Here is a 19,114-nt window from a genome sequence, read left to right as displayed (position 1 = left end):
AGGGGCCATGAGTGGCCTCGGGGGGCTGCCAGGTGCACAGTGTCCTCTGGCTATGCTGACGCCTCCAATTCTTTGAGCAGTGAGGTGACTGAGTTGGCATAAGGCCTCTTAAAGGTTGAACTCAGAGATGTTTCTGAATGGCCTGGGGTGTCAACAGGTATGAACCAGGGTGCCCATCATGGCCAGTGGACCTCATTCCCCCATCTCTGATCAGTAAAATGGGGATGTCAAGGACCGATGGGCAGTGCTGAGAGATTCCACATGTAACAGGGCTATGGTATAGTAGTTTCCCATGGCTGCCTCAACAAACCACTACAAACTGGGCGGTTTACAACAGAAATTCATCCACTTGCGGTTCTGGAGGCCGGAAGTCTGAATCAAGGTCTCGGCGGGGCCACGCTCCCTCTGAAAGCTCAAGGGAAGATCCTTCCTCGCCTCTTCCAGCTTCTGGTAGCCCCAGGTGTTCCTTGGCTTATGGCTCCATCCCTCTAGTCCCTGTTTCTCACTTCCCAGGGCCATCTTCTCCCTATGTTTCTTGGTGCTTCTGTGTTCAAATTCCCCACTTCTTATAAGCACATCAATCATTAAATTGAGGGTCCACTCTAATCCAAGATGATCTCATTTAACTTGATCACATCTGCAGACCCCATTCCCAAACAAGGGCTCACTCACAGGCCCAGGGCTAGGACTGGAATACATATTCTTACTCTCGGGGAGCACATTTCAGCCCACATGACTGGCTAAGCAGCGGGCCCCAAAGCCCTCCTGCTCTTATTAACCAAGAGTGGGCTGTGTGTGGTGGCTCACGCCTATAATCCCAGCACTTTGGGAGGCTGAAGCAGGAGAACGGTTTGAGCCCAAGAGTTTGAGAACAGCCTGGGCAACATGGTAAGACCCTGTCTCTACAGAAAATGTAAAAAGTAGCCAGGCCTGGTGGCATGGGCCTGTGGTTCCAGCTACTTGGGAGGCTGAGGTGGGAGGATCACAAGCCCAGGAAGTTGAGGCTGTAGTGAGCCATGACTGAGCCACTACACTCCAGCCTGGGCAATAGAGTGAGATCCTAAACAAAAGCAAACAAAGGCCAGGGATGGTGGCTCACGCCTGTAATCCCAGCACTTTGGGAGGCCGAGACGGGAGGATCATGAGGTCAGGAGATCGAGACCATCTTGGCTAACACGGTGAAACCCCCTCTCTGCTAAAAATACAAAAAATTAGCCTGGCGTGGTGGCGGGCGCCTGTAGTCCCAGCTACTCAGGAGGCTGAGGCATGAACCCAGGAGGCGGAGCTTGCAGTGAGCCGAGATATCGCCACTGCACTCCAGCCTGGGTGACACAGCAAGACTCTGTCTCAAAACAAACAAACAAACAAACAAACAAACAGGGCCTCTTTGTGCCAGGTGCAGAGCTGGGGCCAGAGTGCAGCCCGGAGACGCCAGGCCTAGGCTGTTGACACAAATGATGTGGTTTGTGACAACACCTGCATTCCCTCTGGGAGTCTAGAATTTTGACACGTCAAGCAGAGGGTGATGACACGACCAGCCCCCAATAAAAAGCCTGGGCACGGAGTCCTCGGTGGGCACCCTCTGCTGGGGGAATTAAGTGCGTCCCGTGTGACTCCCCAGGGAGAGGACTTCGACGCTTGAGCCTGGCCTCCCTGGGACTTCACGCGCCTTTTCCCTTTGCTGATGGTGCTTGCGTCCTTCCGTCACAATACATCACAGCCGTGAGGACAGCTATATGCTGAGTCCTGCCAGTGCTCCGAGGGAACCGGTGGGCCTGTAAGTGGTCTTAGGAACCCTGCCACACGCAGCAACTGCAGACTTTCCCGGGAGACAGGTGGCAGCTGGGACCAGGTCGGTGGGGCCGGAAAGAGCCCAGCTGGGGGATTTCCTCTGGAAAGGCCCAGGGGAAGAACGGCCTCCACCTTGTGGACGGAAGGAGAGCAGTGGAGCGGGGGCAGCTGAGAGATCCCTCCTTACCTGGCACACCACAGGGCAGGCAGAGAAACGGGAAGGTGACTTCATCCTGAGAGCATGGGATGCCTCTGGAGCTCTTAAGGTGGTAAGGGACAAGGTCTCCTCTGGGTATAAAAGTTGCACACCCTGGGCACTCCGCCCGGGTTAGCTCCTGTCACCCCCTGATGGAATGCAGATGGAGGTGGGGCAGAGCCGCCTGGGAAGGGAGGTGTAAGGCTGGGGGCGGCGCAGGCTGCAGGCCTGGACTAGAGGTGCCCCACTCAGTTACCAGGACCGTTGCTGCCTTGCCATCCGCCAAGACCAGTATCGGTGCCCCAACCCACATGTAGAAAGGGAGGGGCTGTGCCCCGCCAATGTTCTCTTCCTGGCTATAAATGTGTGACTAGCACTGCACCATCAAACTGCACTACCCTCCTCCCCAGCCCACAAAAGCAGGGGAGCTCCCCTGGCAATTCTTGCCCCATGCGGTGGGTATGGCGGGTGGGCTGGTACAGCATCGGATGACACCTGCCCCCAGCCTGCCTTCCTGGATGGCAGAAGCTGGAGAGCTAAGAACTGCATTAGCCTGCCTCCCTCACAGCTGGGGACTGGACAGAAAGTAAGTTCCGCCTTGCAGTTCCCCCATACACACATGACTTTGAAAATTAAGTGAAGTGTTGCAGCCGATATGCACGGTTCCAGAAACGGCCAGGGTCCCTGCACCTACACGCAAAGTCTAGTTGTTGTGGTGGCAGCAGTGGCTTCCTGGTCCTCAAATTATGCTACAGTTGTGGGACCTGGAACTCAATGGTCTCAACAGCTGCAATCCTGGACGGCCAGTTCGGCAGTGTCTGAGGCCATGCATCTCTCCCTCAGCCTTTCTGAAGATTCTTTTGAGTGTCTCTGTCTCCATGAAATCCCCTTCTGCCTAAATAACTAGTCTTTTTTTTTTTTTTTTTTTTTTTTTTTTTGCGGAGTCTCGCTCTGTCGCCCAGGCTGGAGTGCAGTGGCGCGATCTCGGCTCACTGCAAGCTCCGCCTCCCGGGTTCCCGCCATTCTCCTGCCTCAGCTCCCGAGTAGCTGGGACTACAGGCGCCGCCACCACGCCAGGCTAATTTTTTTGTATTTTTAGTGGAGACGGGGTTTCATTGTGTTAGCCAGGATGGTCTCGATCTCCTGACCTCGTGATCCGCCCGTCTCGGCCTCCCAAAGTGCTGGGATTACAGGCTTGAGCCACCGCGCCCGGCAATAACTAGTCATTTATTGCACGGATCCCAGTGAGCCAGAGCACTATACCTCTGGTCCATGTGTTTTGCCTAGGGACACACAAGTTGGCACTACCCAGTCAGTCGCACCTTACCCTAAATGGTATCTGGGAAATCTCAGCTTTGATGGGCCATTTGTTTTTTATTTTTGTTATTATTTTAGAGGAGTCTTGCTCTGTCATCCAATCTGGAGTACAGTGGCATGATCATAGCTCACTGCAGCCTCAAACTCCTGATCTCAGGCAATCCTCCTGCCTCAGCCTCCCGAGTGGCTGGGGACTACAGGTGCACACCACCACACCCAGCAATTTTTTGGTACTTTTTGTGTGGAGATGGGATTTCACCACATTGCCTAGGCTGGTCTGCAATTCTTGGGTTCAAGCAACCGTCCCACCTTGGTCTCCCAAAGCACTGGGATTACAGGCATGAGCCGCTGTGCCTAGCCTCTATATGAGACTATTAAAATAAAAAATGTTTACTCCTATCCTCACTGACCAGCCCTCCGCAACCTTCTCACGTATTACTCACTGTGAGTACCAGTTCCACACCACCAGAACCACCAAAACAGAATGACACCTTACGCGAATGCCACCCCCACACCTACCATCAAGTCCAAGAACATCCAAGAGCTCGGTCCACACTTTCCACAGTGTCTCCACGAACATATCCACTCCCAACACGAACCTCTCGGTCAGCCTGGCCAAGAACTGCAGAAACAAGAAAACAGTCATCACCCAATTTCTACTCACCACTCTGCTGTTTTCCTCTATCTGTCAAGCAGTGAACCGGGGAGCCCGGGAGTTTATACCTGGGAAGGGAAAAACCGCACGTCCATGATGAATACCACATACGCCCAGGGGAGTGACTTGAACTGGATACTGATGACAGCCCAGCTGAGAAAAATTGGTGAAAATGACCCCTTCCTTGGAAGGGCTGAACAAGGCACCTATGGAGGCTGGGACTCCGCAGGGCCGCGTTACGCCGCTTGCCATTGCTCCTGCTGTCTTTCATGCTCCCTCTTGGGTTAGGGTCTCTGCTTTCTTCTGTCTGATTTCTTTTTTTTTTTTTTTTTTTTTTTTGAGACGGAGTCTCGCTCTGTCGCCCAGGCTGGAGTGCAGTGGCCGGATCTCAGCTCACTGCAAGCTCCACCTCCCGGGTTCACACCATTCTCCTGCCTCAGCCTCCCGAGTAGCTGGGACTACAGGCACCCGCCATCTCGTCCAGCTAGTTTTTGGTATTTTTTAGTAGAGACGGGGTTTCACCGTGTTAGCCAGGATGGTCTTGATCTCCTGACCTCGTGATCCGCCCGTCTTGGCCTCCCAAAGCGCTGGGATTACAGGCTTGAGCCACCGTGCCCGGCCTTCTGCCTGATTTCTCTAAAGAGACAGGGTCTCGCTGTTGCCCAAGCTGGGGTGCAGTGGTGCAATGATAGCTCGCTGCAGCCTCAAACTCCCGGGCTCAAGCAATCCCGCCTCAGCTTCCCAAGTAGCTAGGGCTACAGGTGCAGCCACCACACCAGGCTTTATTATTATTATTGTTATTATTATTATTATTTTGTAGAGACGGGGTCTTGCTATATTGCCCAGGCTGGTCTCAAACTCTAAGCCTCAAGCGATCCTCCTGCCTGGCCCTCCCAAATTCCTGGGATTACAGGCGTGAAACACTGCACCGCACCCTGCAGGTTTCTCATTTTTAGAGTGGAAGTTTCTGCTCCTAAGAAGCTGGTAATGATAGAGCCCCATGCTCTATCCAACTCTAAGGACCCCGGGCCTCTGAGGTCTTCATTTGCCCTCCAGGTGACACAGGGCTAAAGAAACATGAATACAAGGTACAGCCGCATTTTAACTTTTTTTTTTTTAAAGTGATATTGTATACATGTAGCATAAAACTCAAGCCTACCAATAGGTATTCAGTGGACAGTAAGCCTTCCCTCTCATTTCCTGGCAACCTGAATCCCCCTCCAGAGGAACCACTATGACCACTCGCTTGTGAACCCTTCCTTAGATGTGCCAGGTGAATAATGGCACGGACATATTCTTTCCACAGTGGCAGCACAGGTGTACAGCTGAGCTGCTTTTCTCGTGCAACACTCTTATCTTGGAGATCACTCACACTCAGAACACACAGAGCTGCCCCACCCTTTTTAAAAGATGGCACACCTGGAGCCAGGCCCCTACTCACGGACACCTGTGTGGTTTCCAGCCTTTGCTATTACGGGGAAAAAAGAGCGGGCCCACGATGAATGCCACCCAAGTGGTCTACTGGCCCAGGAGATGAACTTGAACTTGATACAAATTGATGACAGCCCAACAACTGAGCAAAACTGAGTAAAACACACCCCTTCCCTTGTAAGGGCTGACCAAGGTATCTATGGGGGCCGGGATTCTGCAGGGCTGCAGCACACACAGTGCTGCCATAATAGAACCCACCTACATGGGCCACTTGGCTCATGTGTGCAGGGTAAATGCCTCTGTGAATTGGCGACAGCATTTTTTTTTTTTTTTTTTTTTTTTGAGACAGGGTCTTGCTCTGTCACCCAGGCTGGAGTGCAGTGGTATGATCTCGGCTCACTGCAGCCTCCACCTCCCAAGTTCAAGCAATCCTCCCACCTCAGGCTCCCAAGTAGCTGGGACTACAGGCTTGCACCACCACACTCAGCTAAAATTTTTGTATTTTTAGTAGAGACAGGGTTTCACCATGTTGGCCAGGCTAGTCTAGAACTCCTGACCTCAGGTGATCTGCCCACCTCAGCCTCCCAGTGCTGGGATTATAGGTGTGAGTCACCACACCTGGGCAGCTACAGTAGTTTATTTTATTTTATTTTGAGTCTCACTTTGTCGCCAGGCTGGAGTGCAGTGGCACGATCTCAGCTCACTGCAACCTCCGCCTCCTGGGTTCAAGCGATTCTCCTGCCTCAGCCTCTTGAGTAGCTGGGACTACAGGCATGCACCACCATACCCAGCTAATTTTGTATTTTTAGTAGAGATGGGGTTTCCCCATGTTGGCCAGGATGTTCTCGATCTCTTGACCTCATGATTCACCAGCCTCAGCTTCCCAAAGTGCTGGGATTACAGGCATGAGCCACCATGCCCAGCTAGCTACAGCATTTTAGACTGGATGGTTCCTACAGGACAGAGGAGATAAGAGCAGGGCTGAATCAGGAACTAGTAGAGTAGAAAATGCCAATAACCTCAGAGGTAGCACTGTGGCTGAGAAAGCACAAGCCGGGCTGTCGACTGCCTGGGTTCAAATCCCAGCTCTGCCTCTTACTAGCTGGGTTTCCATGAGCATATTATATATATTCATAAGCTCTCTGGGGCTTCAGGGTTTGCACTAACAATGGAGATAACAGTACCTATTTCATCTGGTTATTGTGAGCTTTACATGGGATATTCACGTGAAATGCTTTAAGCACGTGGTAAGTGTTCAAGACTCCTGTCAACATCCAATATTCTTCTTTTTTTGAGACATGGTCTCACTCTGTCACCCAGGCTGGAGTGCACTGGCGCAATCTCGGCTTAAGGCAAACTCTGCCACCTGAGTTCAAGCAATTCTCCTGCTTCAGCCTCCTGAGTAGCTAGAATTACAGGTGCCTGCCACCACACCCGGCTAGTTTTTGTATTTCTAGTAGAGATGGGGTTTCACCACGTTGACCAGGCTAGTCTCGAACTCCTGACCTCAAGTGATCCGCCTTCCTAGGCCTCCTAAAGTGCTTCCCAAAGTGCTGGGACTACAAGCATGAGCCACCGTGCCCGGCCAATGTCCAATATTCTAACAGAAGCATTGACTTCACAATGTCCTATGAGGACACCAACATTTTAGCCCTAAAAAATAGTATAGAGGCTGGGCATGGTGGCTCACACCTATAATCCCAGCACTTTGGGAGGCTGAGGTGGGAGGATTGCTTTAGCCCAGGAGTTTGAGACCAGCCTGGGCAACAAAATGAGACCCTATCTCTAATTTACCTTAAGAAAAAATTTTAGGCTGAGCATGGTGGCTCATGCCTGTAATCTCAGCACTTTGGGAAGCCAAGGCGAGTAGATCACCTGAGGCCAGGAGTTCAAGACGACCCTGGCCAATGTGGCGAAACCTCGTCTCTACTAAAAACACAAAAAATTAGCTGGGCGTGGTGGTGCACGCCTGTAATCCCAGCTACTTGGGAGGCTGACGCAGGAGAATTGCTTGAACCTGGGAGGCAGAGGTTGCAATGAGCCGAGATTGTGCCACTGCACTCCAGTCTGGGCGATAGAGGGAGACAGCATCTCAAAAAAAAAAAAAAAAAGATGGTTGGGCGCAGTGCCTCACGCCTGTAATCCCTGTACTTTGGGAGACCGAGGCAGGTGGATCACCTGAGGTCAGGAGTTCGAGACCAGTCTGATTAACATGTTGAAACCCCGTCTCTAGTAAAAATACAAAAAAAAATTAGCCAGGTGTAGCGGTGAGTGCCTGTAATCCCAGCTACTTGGGAGGCTGAGGCAGGAGAATCACTTGAACCTGGGAGGTGGAGGTTGCTATGAGTTGAGATCACACCATTGCACTCCAATCTGGGCAACAGAGCAAGACTCTGTCTCAAAAAAAAAAAAAAAAAAAAAAAGATTTTCACAGGAGCGTGAACCCTATTGCGAACTGCATGCGAGGGGCCTAGGTTGCATGCTCCTTGTGAGAACCTCATGCCTGATGATCTGTCACTGTCCCCCATCACCCCCAGACGGAACAGATGGAACCGTCTAGTTGCAGGAAAACAAGCTCAGTGCTGCCACTGATTCTACATTATGATGAGTTGTATAATTATTTCATTCTATATTACAATGTAATGACAATAAAAATAAAGTGCACAATAAACATAACGTGCTTGAATCATCTCGAAACCATCCCCCCACCCAGTTCATGGAAAAACTGTCTTCACAAAACCGGTCCCTGCTGCCAAAAAGGTTGAGGACCGCTGCATTAGAGAGAAGAGGAGGGTGACTGCCCCTCCCTTGGGTGGGGGTTGGTGGGGGGATCTGGGAGGAGGGCCTGCAGAAGACCAGCGTAAATCAGAACCACAACCACGAAGAGGTCTTCCAGAGATTCCACGTCACGGCACACATCCCAGCTCAGTGGTTCTCAGAGTGTGGTGGTGCCCGGACTAGCAGCAGCATCACCCAGGGGCTTGCCAGAAATGCAGACTCTCAGGGCCCCACCCAGATCCACTGCCTCAGACTCTCCAGGGATGGAGCCCAGCAATCCGTTTCCACAGGCCTCCTGGTGATGCTGATGCACACTCCAGGTTGAGGACCTTGACTGAGAGAGGCAGTTGCACATGTTCCTTCAGAGCAGCACTGCACTAAAGAGCTGCAGGCAGGCCAGACATACGTGGACAATGGAAGAGACACATAAGACAGTGACCTGCTCATAAAATGGAGTCCATATCCACAGCAACAAAAACAAAGGATGGACGTATTCAGCAACATCAAGAAATAGCAGAAAGTAATAATAATGAGTAAATAGATTACAGAATGTATGCCCCCCCCTTTTTTTTTTTGGAGACAGGGTCTTGCTCTGTTGCCCAGCCTGGAGTACAGTGGGGGTAATTGTGGCTCACTGCAGTTTCAAACTCCTGGGCTCAAGCAATCCTCCCACCTCAGCCTCCCATGTAGCTAGGACCACAGGCAGCTGCTACCATGCCCAGCTTTTCCTGTCACAATTTTTTTTCTTTTTCCTGAGACAGAGTCTTGCTTTGTCACCTGGGCTACAGGGCATTAGCGCCATCTCAGCTCACTGCAACCTCCCCCTCCCAGGTTCAAGCGATTATCCTGCCCCAGCCTCCTAAGTAACTGGAATTACAGACACGCGCCACCAAGCCTGGCTAGTTTTTGTAAAATAGTGGAGACAGGGTTTTGCCATGTTGGCCAGGCTGATTTTGAACTCCTAACCTCAGGTGATCTGCCTGCCTCAGTCTCCCAAAGTGCTGGGATTACAGGTGTGAGCCACCGCGCTCAACCTACAATTCTTTAAAATATGTGTGACTTGTATATGTTTGTCAATATACAGCAATTTTTTTTGCAGGGGGGTGAGATAGAGTCTCGCTCCGTCACCCAGGCTAGAGTATGACCTCGGCTCACTGCAACTCTCCTGCCTCAGTCTCGCAAGTAGCTGGGATTACAGGCATGTGCCACCATACCCGGCTAATTTTTATATTTTTAGTAGAGACAGGGTTTTGTCATGTTGGCCAAGCTGATCTCAAACTCCTGACCTCAGATGATCCATCCACCTTCCCAAAGTGCTGGGATTACAAGCGTGACCCACCGTGCCCAGACAGTATATAGCAATTTCTATAATTTGTTCAAATGGAGGGAAAAAGAAAGGCTTTTGTGAGAAAAGAATAGCAGGCCAGGCTGGGCGCGGTGGCTCATGCCTATAATCCCAGCACTCTGGGAGGCCGAGACGGGCGGATCACGAGGTCAGGAGATCGAGACCATCCTGGCTAACATGGTGAAACCCCGTCTTTACTAAAAAAATTCAAAAAAATTAGCTGGGAGTGGTAGTGGGCGCCTATAGTCCCAGCTACTCGGGAGGCTGAAGCAGGAGAATGGCATGAACCCAGGAGGCAGAGCTTGCAGTAAGCCGAGATTGCGCCACTGCACTCCAGCCTGGGTGAGAGAGTGAGACTCCATCTCAAAAAAAAAAAAAAAAAAAAAAGAGAATACAGGCTTTTAAAAATGCCACCAAGTGCCCAGGAAAGGGTGCGTGGAAGCAGTTATTTTGGGAGGAAGGGACATTCCTGTTCATACTGTTGAACCTTTCTGTGCCTCAGTTTTCTCCGCCGTGGGAGAAATGGGACTAAGAGCGGATTCAAGAGCAGAACCTGTAAAGACCTCGGCACAGCGCCCAGCACACGGCAGGCGCCCAGTGTGTCGGAGCGGCTGAGGTACTTGTTGCATTCATGGGCTGCAGGGTGGCAACCTGGAACTCCCTGCAAGCTGAGCGGCCACCTCCCATGTAACACAAGCTGACAGGCAGGTGCTCTGAAACCTGCCATGCCTGAGAGGCTGGCGTGCCCGAGCAGCTTCTGGCATTGCTAAGAAAGGTGCAGGTCAGAGGTTCTTTCTCACGGTGGAAAGAACAGCACCTGACCCCTCCTGAAAACTTGCCCTGGGCAGGAGAGGGTGAATTCAGGGAGGATCCCATCACCTGCCGATTAACCATCTGGCTGGAGAAGTTGCTGTTCCCTGTGGGGCCGGCTCCGCCTGCTCTGGTGTGTAACACCCTGACCCACTTTGTGTGGATGGAGACATAGGAGCCCTGGGGGGAATAACATGGGCTGAACTGTGTCCCCCGAAAGGCTTATGTGGAACCCCTAAACCCCAGGATCTCAGAATGGGACTGTATTTGGAGACAGGGTCTTTAAAATGAGATCTTAAAGGTGAGCCCTAATCCGATTTGACTGCTGTCCTTATGCAAGTAGGAGAGTAGGACCCAGATGTATAGAGGAAAGACCACTAGAAGACACGGGGAGAGGGCGGCCATCTGCAAGCCAAGACGCAGGGCCTCAGGAGAAAGCAACCCTGGCACCTCGAGCTCAGATTTCCAGCCTCCAGAATGGGAGAAAATGTATGTCTGCTGTTTAGGCGACTGGGTTGCACTGTACACAAACACAGGAGCTTATAGAGAAGCCCCAAGCCTGGAGGCGGTTCCATCAGAAATCGGGTGAAAATGCAAGCCTGAATCGTATCAGGCCTCTAGATCTTTTTTTTATTTTATTTTTTTTTTTTGAAACAGTCTTGCTCTGTCACCCAGGCTGGAGTGCAGTGGTGCGATCTCGGCTCACTGCAACCTCCGCTCCCCACCCCAAGTGTTCAAGCAATTCTTGTGCCTCAGCCTCCTGAGTAGCTGGGATTACAGGCGTAAGCCACCACACCTGGCTACCTTTTTGTACTTTTAGTAGAGATGGGGTTTCAACCATGTTGGCCAGACTGGTCTTGAACTCCTGACCTCAAGTGATCTGCCCACCTCGGCCTCCCAAAGTGCTAGGATTACAGGCATGAGTCACCGTCCCTGGCCAGGCCTCTAGATCTAACCACCGGTTCTTGGGGATCTGGGACATGGGGCACAGGGAAACACCACCATGAAGATGCACCCAGCCAGATGCAGATGGCAGAGATGCTATGGGGTGAGACCCAGCTTCTCCACAGAATAAGATGGCATCCAAGAAAAAGCATGAGGTGGGGGCATTAAAATTAAAAGTGATGTAAATCATGATGATTCGCTGTACTATGGAAGTGACGGGATGATAATAGTCCTTAATTCTGTGTCTTCCTTCCCAAAACCCATCACCCAGTCTCATTATGAGAAAAACATCAGCCAAATTCCAATAGGGAGCATCCTACAAAATCCCTGACTGGCTGGGTGCGGTGGCTCACGCCTGTAATCCCAGCACTTTGGGAGGCCATGGCAGGCAGATCACTTGAGTTCAAGAGCAGCCTGGCCAACATGGTGAAACCTCTTGTCTCTACTAAAAACACAAAAATTAGCTGGGCATGATGGCATGCAACTGTGGTCCCAGTTACTCAGGAGCTGAGGCAGAAGAATTGCCTGAACCTGGGAGGCAAAGGTTGCAGTGAGCAGAGATCACATCACTTCACTCCAGCCTGGGTGACAGAGCAAGATTCTGTCTGGAGGGGAGGGGAGGGGAGGGGAGGGGAGAACTCCTGATCAATGCTCCTGAAAACTGTCAAGGTCATCAAAAATAAGTAGAGCCTGAGAAACTCCCAGCCAAGAGGACCTCGGGAGACCTGAGGACCAAATGTCAGGTGGGATCCCAGATGGGATCCTGGGACAGAAAAGGGTGGTAGGAAAAACTACGGAAGTCTGAATTACAGACTTCAGCGAATAACTGATGTAACAATATTGGTTCATTAATAGAACATCAATATACAACTTTAATAATGGGGGAAATGGGGTGAGAGGTATATGGCGACTCCCTGTATTATTTTCACAATTTTTCTATAACTCTAAAAGAACAGACTATTTTTTAAACTCTACTCATAGAAAGAATAACGTTAATTTGTTTTTTAAAAAGGCTTGGGGCTGGGCATGATGGCTAACGCCTGTAATCCCAACACTTTGGGAGGCCAAGGCCAGAGGATCATTTGAGTCTGGGAGTTAGAGACTGGCCTGGGCAACATGGCGAGACACCGTCTCTATAAAAAATTAAAAAATTAGCTGGGCATGACGGCATGTACCTGTGGTTCCAGCTACTCAGCAGGAGCTTGGGGGATCGTTGAACCTAGGAGGTTGAGGCTGCAGTGAGCTGTTCATGCCACTGCACTCCAGCCTGGGTGACAAAGCAAGACCTTGTCTCAAAAAAAAAAAAAAAAAATTAAAAATTTAAAAAAGAGACTTAAAAGATACTTCATGTGTAGACTTGTTTAGATCCAAATTCAAACAAAGCATTTTATAAAAAGACATTTTGGGTCAGGGAAATCAGAAAATGGAGCTGCATTAGATGTTAAGGAATAAGCTGTGATGATGGTATTGTGGGGTTTGTTTGTTTGTTTTGTTTTGTTTGGAGACAGAGAGATGTCTCGCTCTGTCACCCAAGCTGGAGTGCAATGGTGCGATCTAGGCTCACTGCAACCTCCGCCTCCCGGGCTCAAGCGATTCTCCTGCCTCAGTCTCCTGAGTAGCTGGGATTACAGGTGAGCGCCACCATGCCCAGCTAATTTTTTTTTTTTTTTTTTTTTTGAGACGGAGTCTCGCTGTGTCTCCCAGGCTGGAGTGCAGTGGCGTGATCTCGGCTCACTGCAAGCTCCGCCTCCCGGGTTCACGCCATTCTCCCGCCTCAGCCTCCCAAGTAGCTGAGACTACAGGCGCCCGCCACCACGCCCGGCTAGTTTTTTGTATTTTTAGTAGAGACGGGGTTTCACCATGTTAGCCAGGATAGTCTCGATCTCCTGACCTCGTGATCCACCCGCCTCGGCCTCCCAAAGTGCTGGGATTACAGGCTTGAGCCACCGCGCCCGGCCGCCCAGCTAATTTTTATATTTTTAGTAGAGACAGGGTTTCACCATGTTGGCCAAGCTAGTCTCAAACTCCTGACCTCTAGTGATCTGCCTGCCTTGGCCTCCCAAAGTGCTGGGATTACACGCATGAGCCACCATGCCTGGCCGGTATTGTGGTTTTGATTTTCACAAAATTTGTATTGTTAAAGATGCTAACTGAAATATGCAAAGGTGAAGTAATATCTTGGATCAGCTTTAAAATATTATTCCAGGCACCCCCCAAAAAAAATTTAGGAAGGAAAGAAGTAACCAGAATGGCAGAAAGTTGCTACGTGGGAAGACCTGGGTGAACGAGGGTTCACTCTACTCTCCCTACCTTTGGGTATGTTGGACAATTTTCAGAACGGAAAGTTGAAATATGAGGACAAGGTGAGCAAACTGTGGATGCCTGAGGCCTCAGACAAACAAGGCCCAGCCATCGCCTCTGTGGGAGGGAACAAGATTGCTTCAAGCCTGGGATTTCATCAACCCTCTTTTTACAGCAGTCAGGTGGGGACATCCAACACCTGGGGACATCCAACACTGGGGTTGGGTGATAGCGGCCTTCCTGCATCCTCATCTCGCTTTACCTCCATCACCCTCAGGCACAAACAAATGGGTCCTGTGGAAAATCAGGCCATGAGGGCAAAGGCATCTTGATGAGCAAGCCAGGGAGGGGGGTAGGAGATTCTGCCATTCAGCGGTTTCCCAAGCATCTGAAGGACACACAGAAATGCAAAGGCCAGATGAATGGAAAATGCTGGAACATACATACAGACCACGTATGAACCACAGAGGGGAAAGGGCACCCCCAGCGTGGCGAGCCTGCCCAGCCTCAACCCAGGGATCAAACTCAGCGTCAACCAACAAGAAAGTGATGGCACAAACAGACACCACGAGCCCCGATGTGGTGCTGCCTCAGCAAGGACACACGGCGCCTTCTGTAGAATTCTTGCCATGAAAGCTAAGTCTGAGCCTAACCTGGAGGAAATAAACAGATAATACACACTGTGGGACATTTCAAAAGACAGTTCTGAACCGCGTGCGGTGGCTCACGCCTGTAATCCCAGCACTCTGGGAGGCCAAGGCAGGTGCATCACGAGGTCAGGAGATCGAGACCATCCTGGCTAACACAGTGAAACCCTGTCTCTACTAAAAATACAAAAAATTAGCCGGGCATGGTGGCGGGTGCCTATAGTCCCAGGTACTCGGGAAGCTGAGGCAGGAGAATGGCGTGAACCTGGGAGGCGGAGCTTGCAGTGAGCTGAGATCGCACCACTGCACTCCGGCCTGGGCAACAGAGCGAGACTCCGTCTCAAACAAACAAACAAACAAACCAGTTCTGGTCTGTCAAAACCACAGCGATACTACTTTACCTCTGCCAAGATGGCTAGAATCAAAAAAGTAGACCATAGCAAGTACTGACAAGGATGTGGGGAAATGAGGCCCCTCCTACCTTGCTGGTAGGCAGGTAAAATGGTACATCTGCCTTGGAAATGGGTGACGGTTCCCCAAAGTGTTAAACAAAAAGTTCCTGTATGACCCAGCAACTGCACTCCTAGGTATGCAACACAAAATACTGGAAACATATGTCCACACAAATATCTGCACATGGATGTTCAGAGCAGCATCATTTATAACAGACAAAAAGTGACATAAACCCAAATGCTCATCAATCGATGATCAGGTAAATAAAAAGCCATAAAGAGGAATAAAGTACTGATCCTGCAATATGGATGATCCTTGAAAACATTAGGCTAAGTGAAAGAAGTCAGACACAAGGCCAGATTGTACAGGACTCCGTTCTTATGAAAAGCCCACAGGAGGCTCAGTCAGAGACAGAAAGCAGACTGGCAGTTGCTTAAGGCTGGGAGTTGGGGCAAAGGAAAAAAGTAGGGACTGCTAATGGGTACAGAGTTTCTTTTTGTAAGAACTTTTAGAACATGCAAATGTTCTAAAATTGACTGTAGTGACAGCTGTACAGTGCTGTGAATATACTAAAAACTGCTGAGCTTTCAATGAATAAGTTGTATGGGATATGAATTATAGCTCAAAAAAAAAAAAAAAGACATTCAGTCTGTAGTCTTTAAAAATGTCGATGCTGTAAAAGTCCCTTACTGGGCCAGGGGCAGTGGCTCATGCCTATAATCCCAGCACTTTGGGGGGCCAAGGTGGGAGGACTGCATGAGCCCAGGAGTTAAGAGACCAGCCTGGCAACACAGGGGTTTCGAGGAGAAACCCTGTCTCTACGAAAAATACAAAAAATAAATAAATAAATAAATAAATAGACATGGCGGCACACACTTGTGATCCCAGCTACTCAGGAGGTTAAGGTGGCAGGATCGCTTGAACCCAGGAAGCAGATGTTGCACTAAGCTGAGACTGCGCCACTGCACTCCATTCTGGGCTACAGAGTGACAGCCTGTCTGAAAACAAATTCATAATTAAGTCCCTTCCTCCACCAAAAGTGAGGGAAGTCTGACAGACTAGAGACATGAAGACCAAAAGCATGAGCAGTCCTTAACTGGGGTGTGGATTTTTTATGAGCTATAAAGACAATTTGAATATGGACTGTATATTACAAAACACTGTACTATATTTAAGTTTCTTGGCTGAGACAATGGGATTGTGGTTCTGTAGGAAAAAGTATTAAGATGTCTGCAACTAACTTTCAAATGATCCTGCCAAAAACCGAAAATAAATGTGTGTGCGTGTGTGTATGCGTCTGTGAGATGTGTTTGCAGAGAAAAACGTTTGGGGGGAAATGTAAGAACTGGTGACTTTAGGGGAGATGTTTGCAGCTATTCCTTGTTCTGTTATTTCAGCATTTTGGTACTTTGAAAAACTTTGAACATAAAAAATTAGAAGAAACATTATCTTGACTGTGGTAATTTTTCACAAGTATGTATGTCAAAAGGTGTCAACTTGTACACTTTAAATACGCAGTCTATTGAGGTGTAGTGCAATTATACCTCAAAAAAGCTGTTAAAATGTTGGTAGGGGAAAAAGGACTGGAAAGTGTCAAAGTTATTTTGCTCAAAATACTTTCTTGCAAACAGCAAAAAATGCAAGCCTCTTTATTAAAAAAAACAAAAACAAACAAACGAAAACAACAAAAGAACCTAACAGCTCAATAGAAGAACGGCAAAAAAAATCAGGGCAGTTCCCAGAAAATATCGATGGATTCTTAATAAGGGAAAAGACCATCTGTCTCATACATAATAAAGCCAAAAGGTTTAATGAGGCTGGGTGCGGTGGCTCATGCCTGTAATCCCAGCACTTTGGGAGTCCAAGTCGGGTGGATCAGAAGTTCGCGAGTTCAAGACCAGCCTGGCCAACACGGTGAAACACGCTCTCTACTAAAACTACAGAAATTAGCCGGGCGTGGTGGTGCACATCTGTATTCCCAGCTACTTGGGAGGATGAGGCAGGACAATCACTTCAACACAGGAGGCAGAGGTTGCAGTGAGCTGAGATCACACCACTGCACTCCAGCCTGGGCAACAGAGCAAGACTCCGTCTCAAAAAAGAAAAAAAAAAAAAAACAGGTTTAATGAGCCACTTTGTTGGAAAGGGCTTGGGAACTGGCCTTCACACATGTCTGGTGAGAGTGGAAACTGCTATCACTCATTGAAGGACCATTTAGTAGTATCTTTGCAATATGAACAATGCATATAGAGCCTTTACTATGCAAGGGCTTAAGCAAACAGAGTAAATTCACATGGGTAGACATCAACACAGTAGTGACCTTAGGGGGTTAGTAACCACGTGGGAGCAGAAAGGGACTTCTGGAGGCCGGAACAATCCACTTTTAGATCTGCTAGTCAAGGAGTATGTTTGGTGTGTGACGATTCATGATGCTATAGATTGATGTAAACAAAAGAAGTACACCAATAACATTTCAATTAAACATGTAAAAGAGGCTCAAGCCTGTAATCCCGGCACTCTGGGAAGCCGAGGCAGGTGGATCACCTGAGGTCAGGAGTTCGACACCAGCCTGATCAACATGGAGAAACCCTGTCTCTACTAAAAATACAAAAGTAGCTGGGTGTGGAGGTGCGCACCTGTAATCCCAACTACTCAGGAGGCTGATGAAGGAGAATTACTTGAAGCCAGGAGTCAGAGGTTGCAGTGAGCTGAGATCGTGCCATTGCACTCCAGCCTGGGCAACAAGAGTGAAAGTCCATCTCAAAAAAAAAAAAAAAGTGTAAAAAAAAGAGCAGGGAGTACTAGCTCACCCCTGTAATCCCAGCACTTTGGGAAGCTGAGGTTGGGAGGACTTGAAGCGAGGAGTTCAAGGCTTCAGTGAGCTATGATTTCACCATTGCATTCCAGCCTGGGTGACAGAGCATGGACCTGTCTCTTACAAAACAAACGAACAAACAAACAAAACTTCTTTTTAAATGTACAGACCCTTTGACTCAGCAATTCCATTTCTAACAATTTATAGATGAACTTGTCTATGTGCACACAAAACAATACATATAGAAAGACCTAAACTGCAGCCATGTTTGGAGTGGCCTGAGACAGGACCAAATGTTAGCCACCAGGGGCAGGTTCCACGATGGCACATCCTTACAGCAATGTGTTCTTTGCAGCCCTTCACAAGGAGGAAGCAAAGTTTAGGTACTGATAAGGTCTGATCTTCCTGTTTTTTTTTTTTTTTTTTTTTTTTTGAGACAAGAGTCTTGCTCTGTTGCCCAGGCTGGAGTGCAGTGGCATGATCTCCACTCACTGTAATCTCCACCTCCCAGGTTCAAGTGATTCTCCTGTCTCCGCCTTCCGAGTACGTGGGACTACAGGCACATGCCACCATGCCTGGCTAATTTTTTTTAGTAGAGACAGGGTTTCACTATGTTGGCCAGGCTGGTCTTGAACTCTTGACCTCAGGTGATCTACCCACCTCGGCCTCCCAAAGTGCTGGGATTATAGGCGTGAGCCACTGTACGCAGTCCTCCAAATTTATTCATTTTTATTTTTACTTTTTTTAAAAAATTTTATTTTATTATTATTTTTTTTGAGACGGAGTCTCGCTCTGTCACCCAGGCTGGAATGCAGTGGCCGGATCTCAGCTCACTGCAAGCTCCGCCTCCTGGGTTTACGCCATTCTCCTGCCTCAGCCTCCCGAGTAGCTGGGACTACAGGCACCCGCCACCTCGCCTGGCTAGTTTTTTTGTATTTTTTAGTAGAGACGGGGTTTCACCGTATTAGCCAGGATGGTCTCGATCTCCTGACCTCATGATCCGCCCGTCTCGGCCTCCCAAAGTGCTGGGATTACAGACTTGAGCCACCGCGCCCGGCCTATTTATTCATTTTTAAAAACAGGGGCTGGCGCAATGGCTCATGCCTGTAATGCCAGCACTTTGGGAGGCTGAGGCAGGTAGATCACTGCAGGCCAGGAGTTAGAGACCAACCTGGGCAATATAGTGAAACCCCGTCTCTACAAAAAATAAAAAACTTAGCAGGGCATGGTGGTGCACACCTGTAATCCCAGCTACTTGGGAGGCTGACGCAGGAGAACTGCTTGAACCTGGGAGATGGAGGTTGCAGTGAGCCGAGATCTCTCCATTGCACTCCAGCCTGGGAGAAAAAGCAGGACTGCATCTTAAAAAAAAAAAAAAAAAAAAAAAAAAAAAAAAGCAGCAAAGCAACTGGCCCAGGGTCACACAGCGAGTGAGAAACAGCTGGGATTCAAACTCATGCCTGTTCCCATGACATCCAAACAGGATGGTCATAGGTTTATTTCAGACAAGTCCTAGATTAGAATATGGGGGCCCAGGCATGGTGGTTCACGCCTGTAATCACAGCACTTTGGGAGGCCGAGGTGTGGATTATGAGGTCAGGAGTTCGAAACCAGCCTGGCCAACATGGTG

The 19,114-nt window shown here is 49.3% G+C and overlaps 3 protein-coding genes across 8 annotated transcripts in view; 1 reads left to right on the top strand and 2 right to left on the bottom strand.

Annotated features, from left to right (window-relative positions):
* TMEM132B (transmembrane protein 132B) overlaps window positions 1-19,114 on the bottom strand; it is a 1,306,862-nt gene that overhangs the window by 648,887 nt on the left and 638,861 nt on the right. The window lies entirely within an intron of this gene.
* The window catches only part of UBC (ubiquitin C), a 187,168-nt gene that overhangs the window by 87,962 nt on the left and 80,092 nt on the right, over window positions 1-19,114 (top strand). The window lies entirely within an intron of this gene.
* Window positions 1-19,114, bottom strand: part of BRI3BP (BRI3 binding protein) — a 38,757-nt gene that overhangs the window by 16,051 nt on the left and 3,592 nt on the right. The window contains exon 2 of the mRNA XM_050748157.1: window positions 3,824-3,926. Coding sequence (XP_050604114.1) covers window positions 3,824-3,926 — 103 coding nt within the window. The remainder of the gene's footprint in view (window positions 1-3,823; window positions 3,927-19,114) is intronic.

Source organism: Macaca thibetana, chromosome 11, assembly GCF_024542745.1.
Source record: "Macaca thibetana thibetana isolate TM-01 chromosome 11, ASM2454274v1, whole genome shotgun sequence".
In the NCBI taxonomy this organism is placed as follows: domain Eukaryota; kingdom Metazoa; phylum Chordata; class Mammalia; order Primates; family Cercopithecidae; genus Macaca; species Macaca thibetana.
Note: the sequence above shows the minus strand (reverse complement) of the source record. Positions and strands in the feature narration are given on the sequence as shown.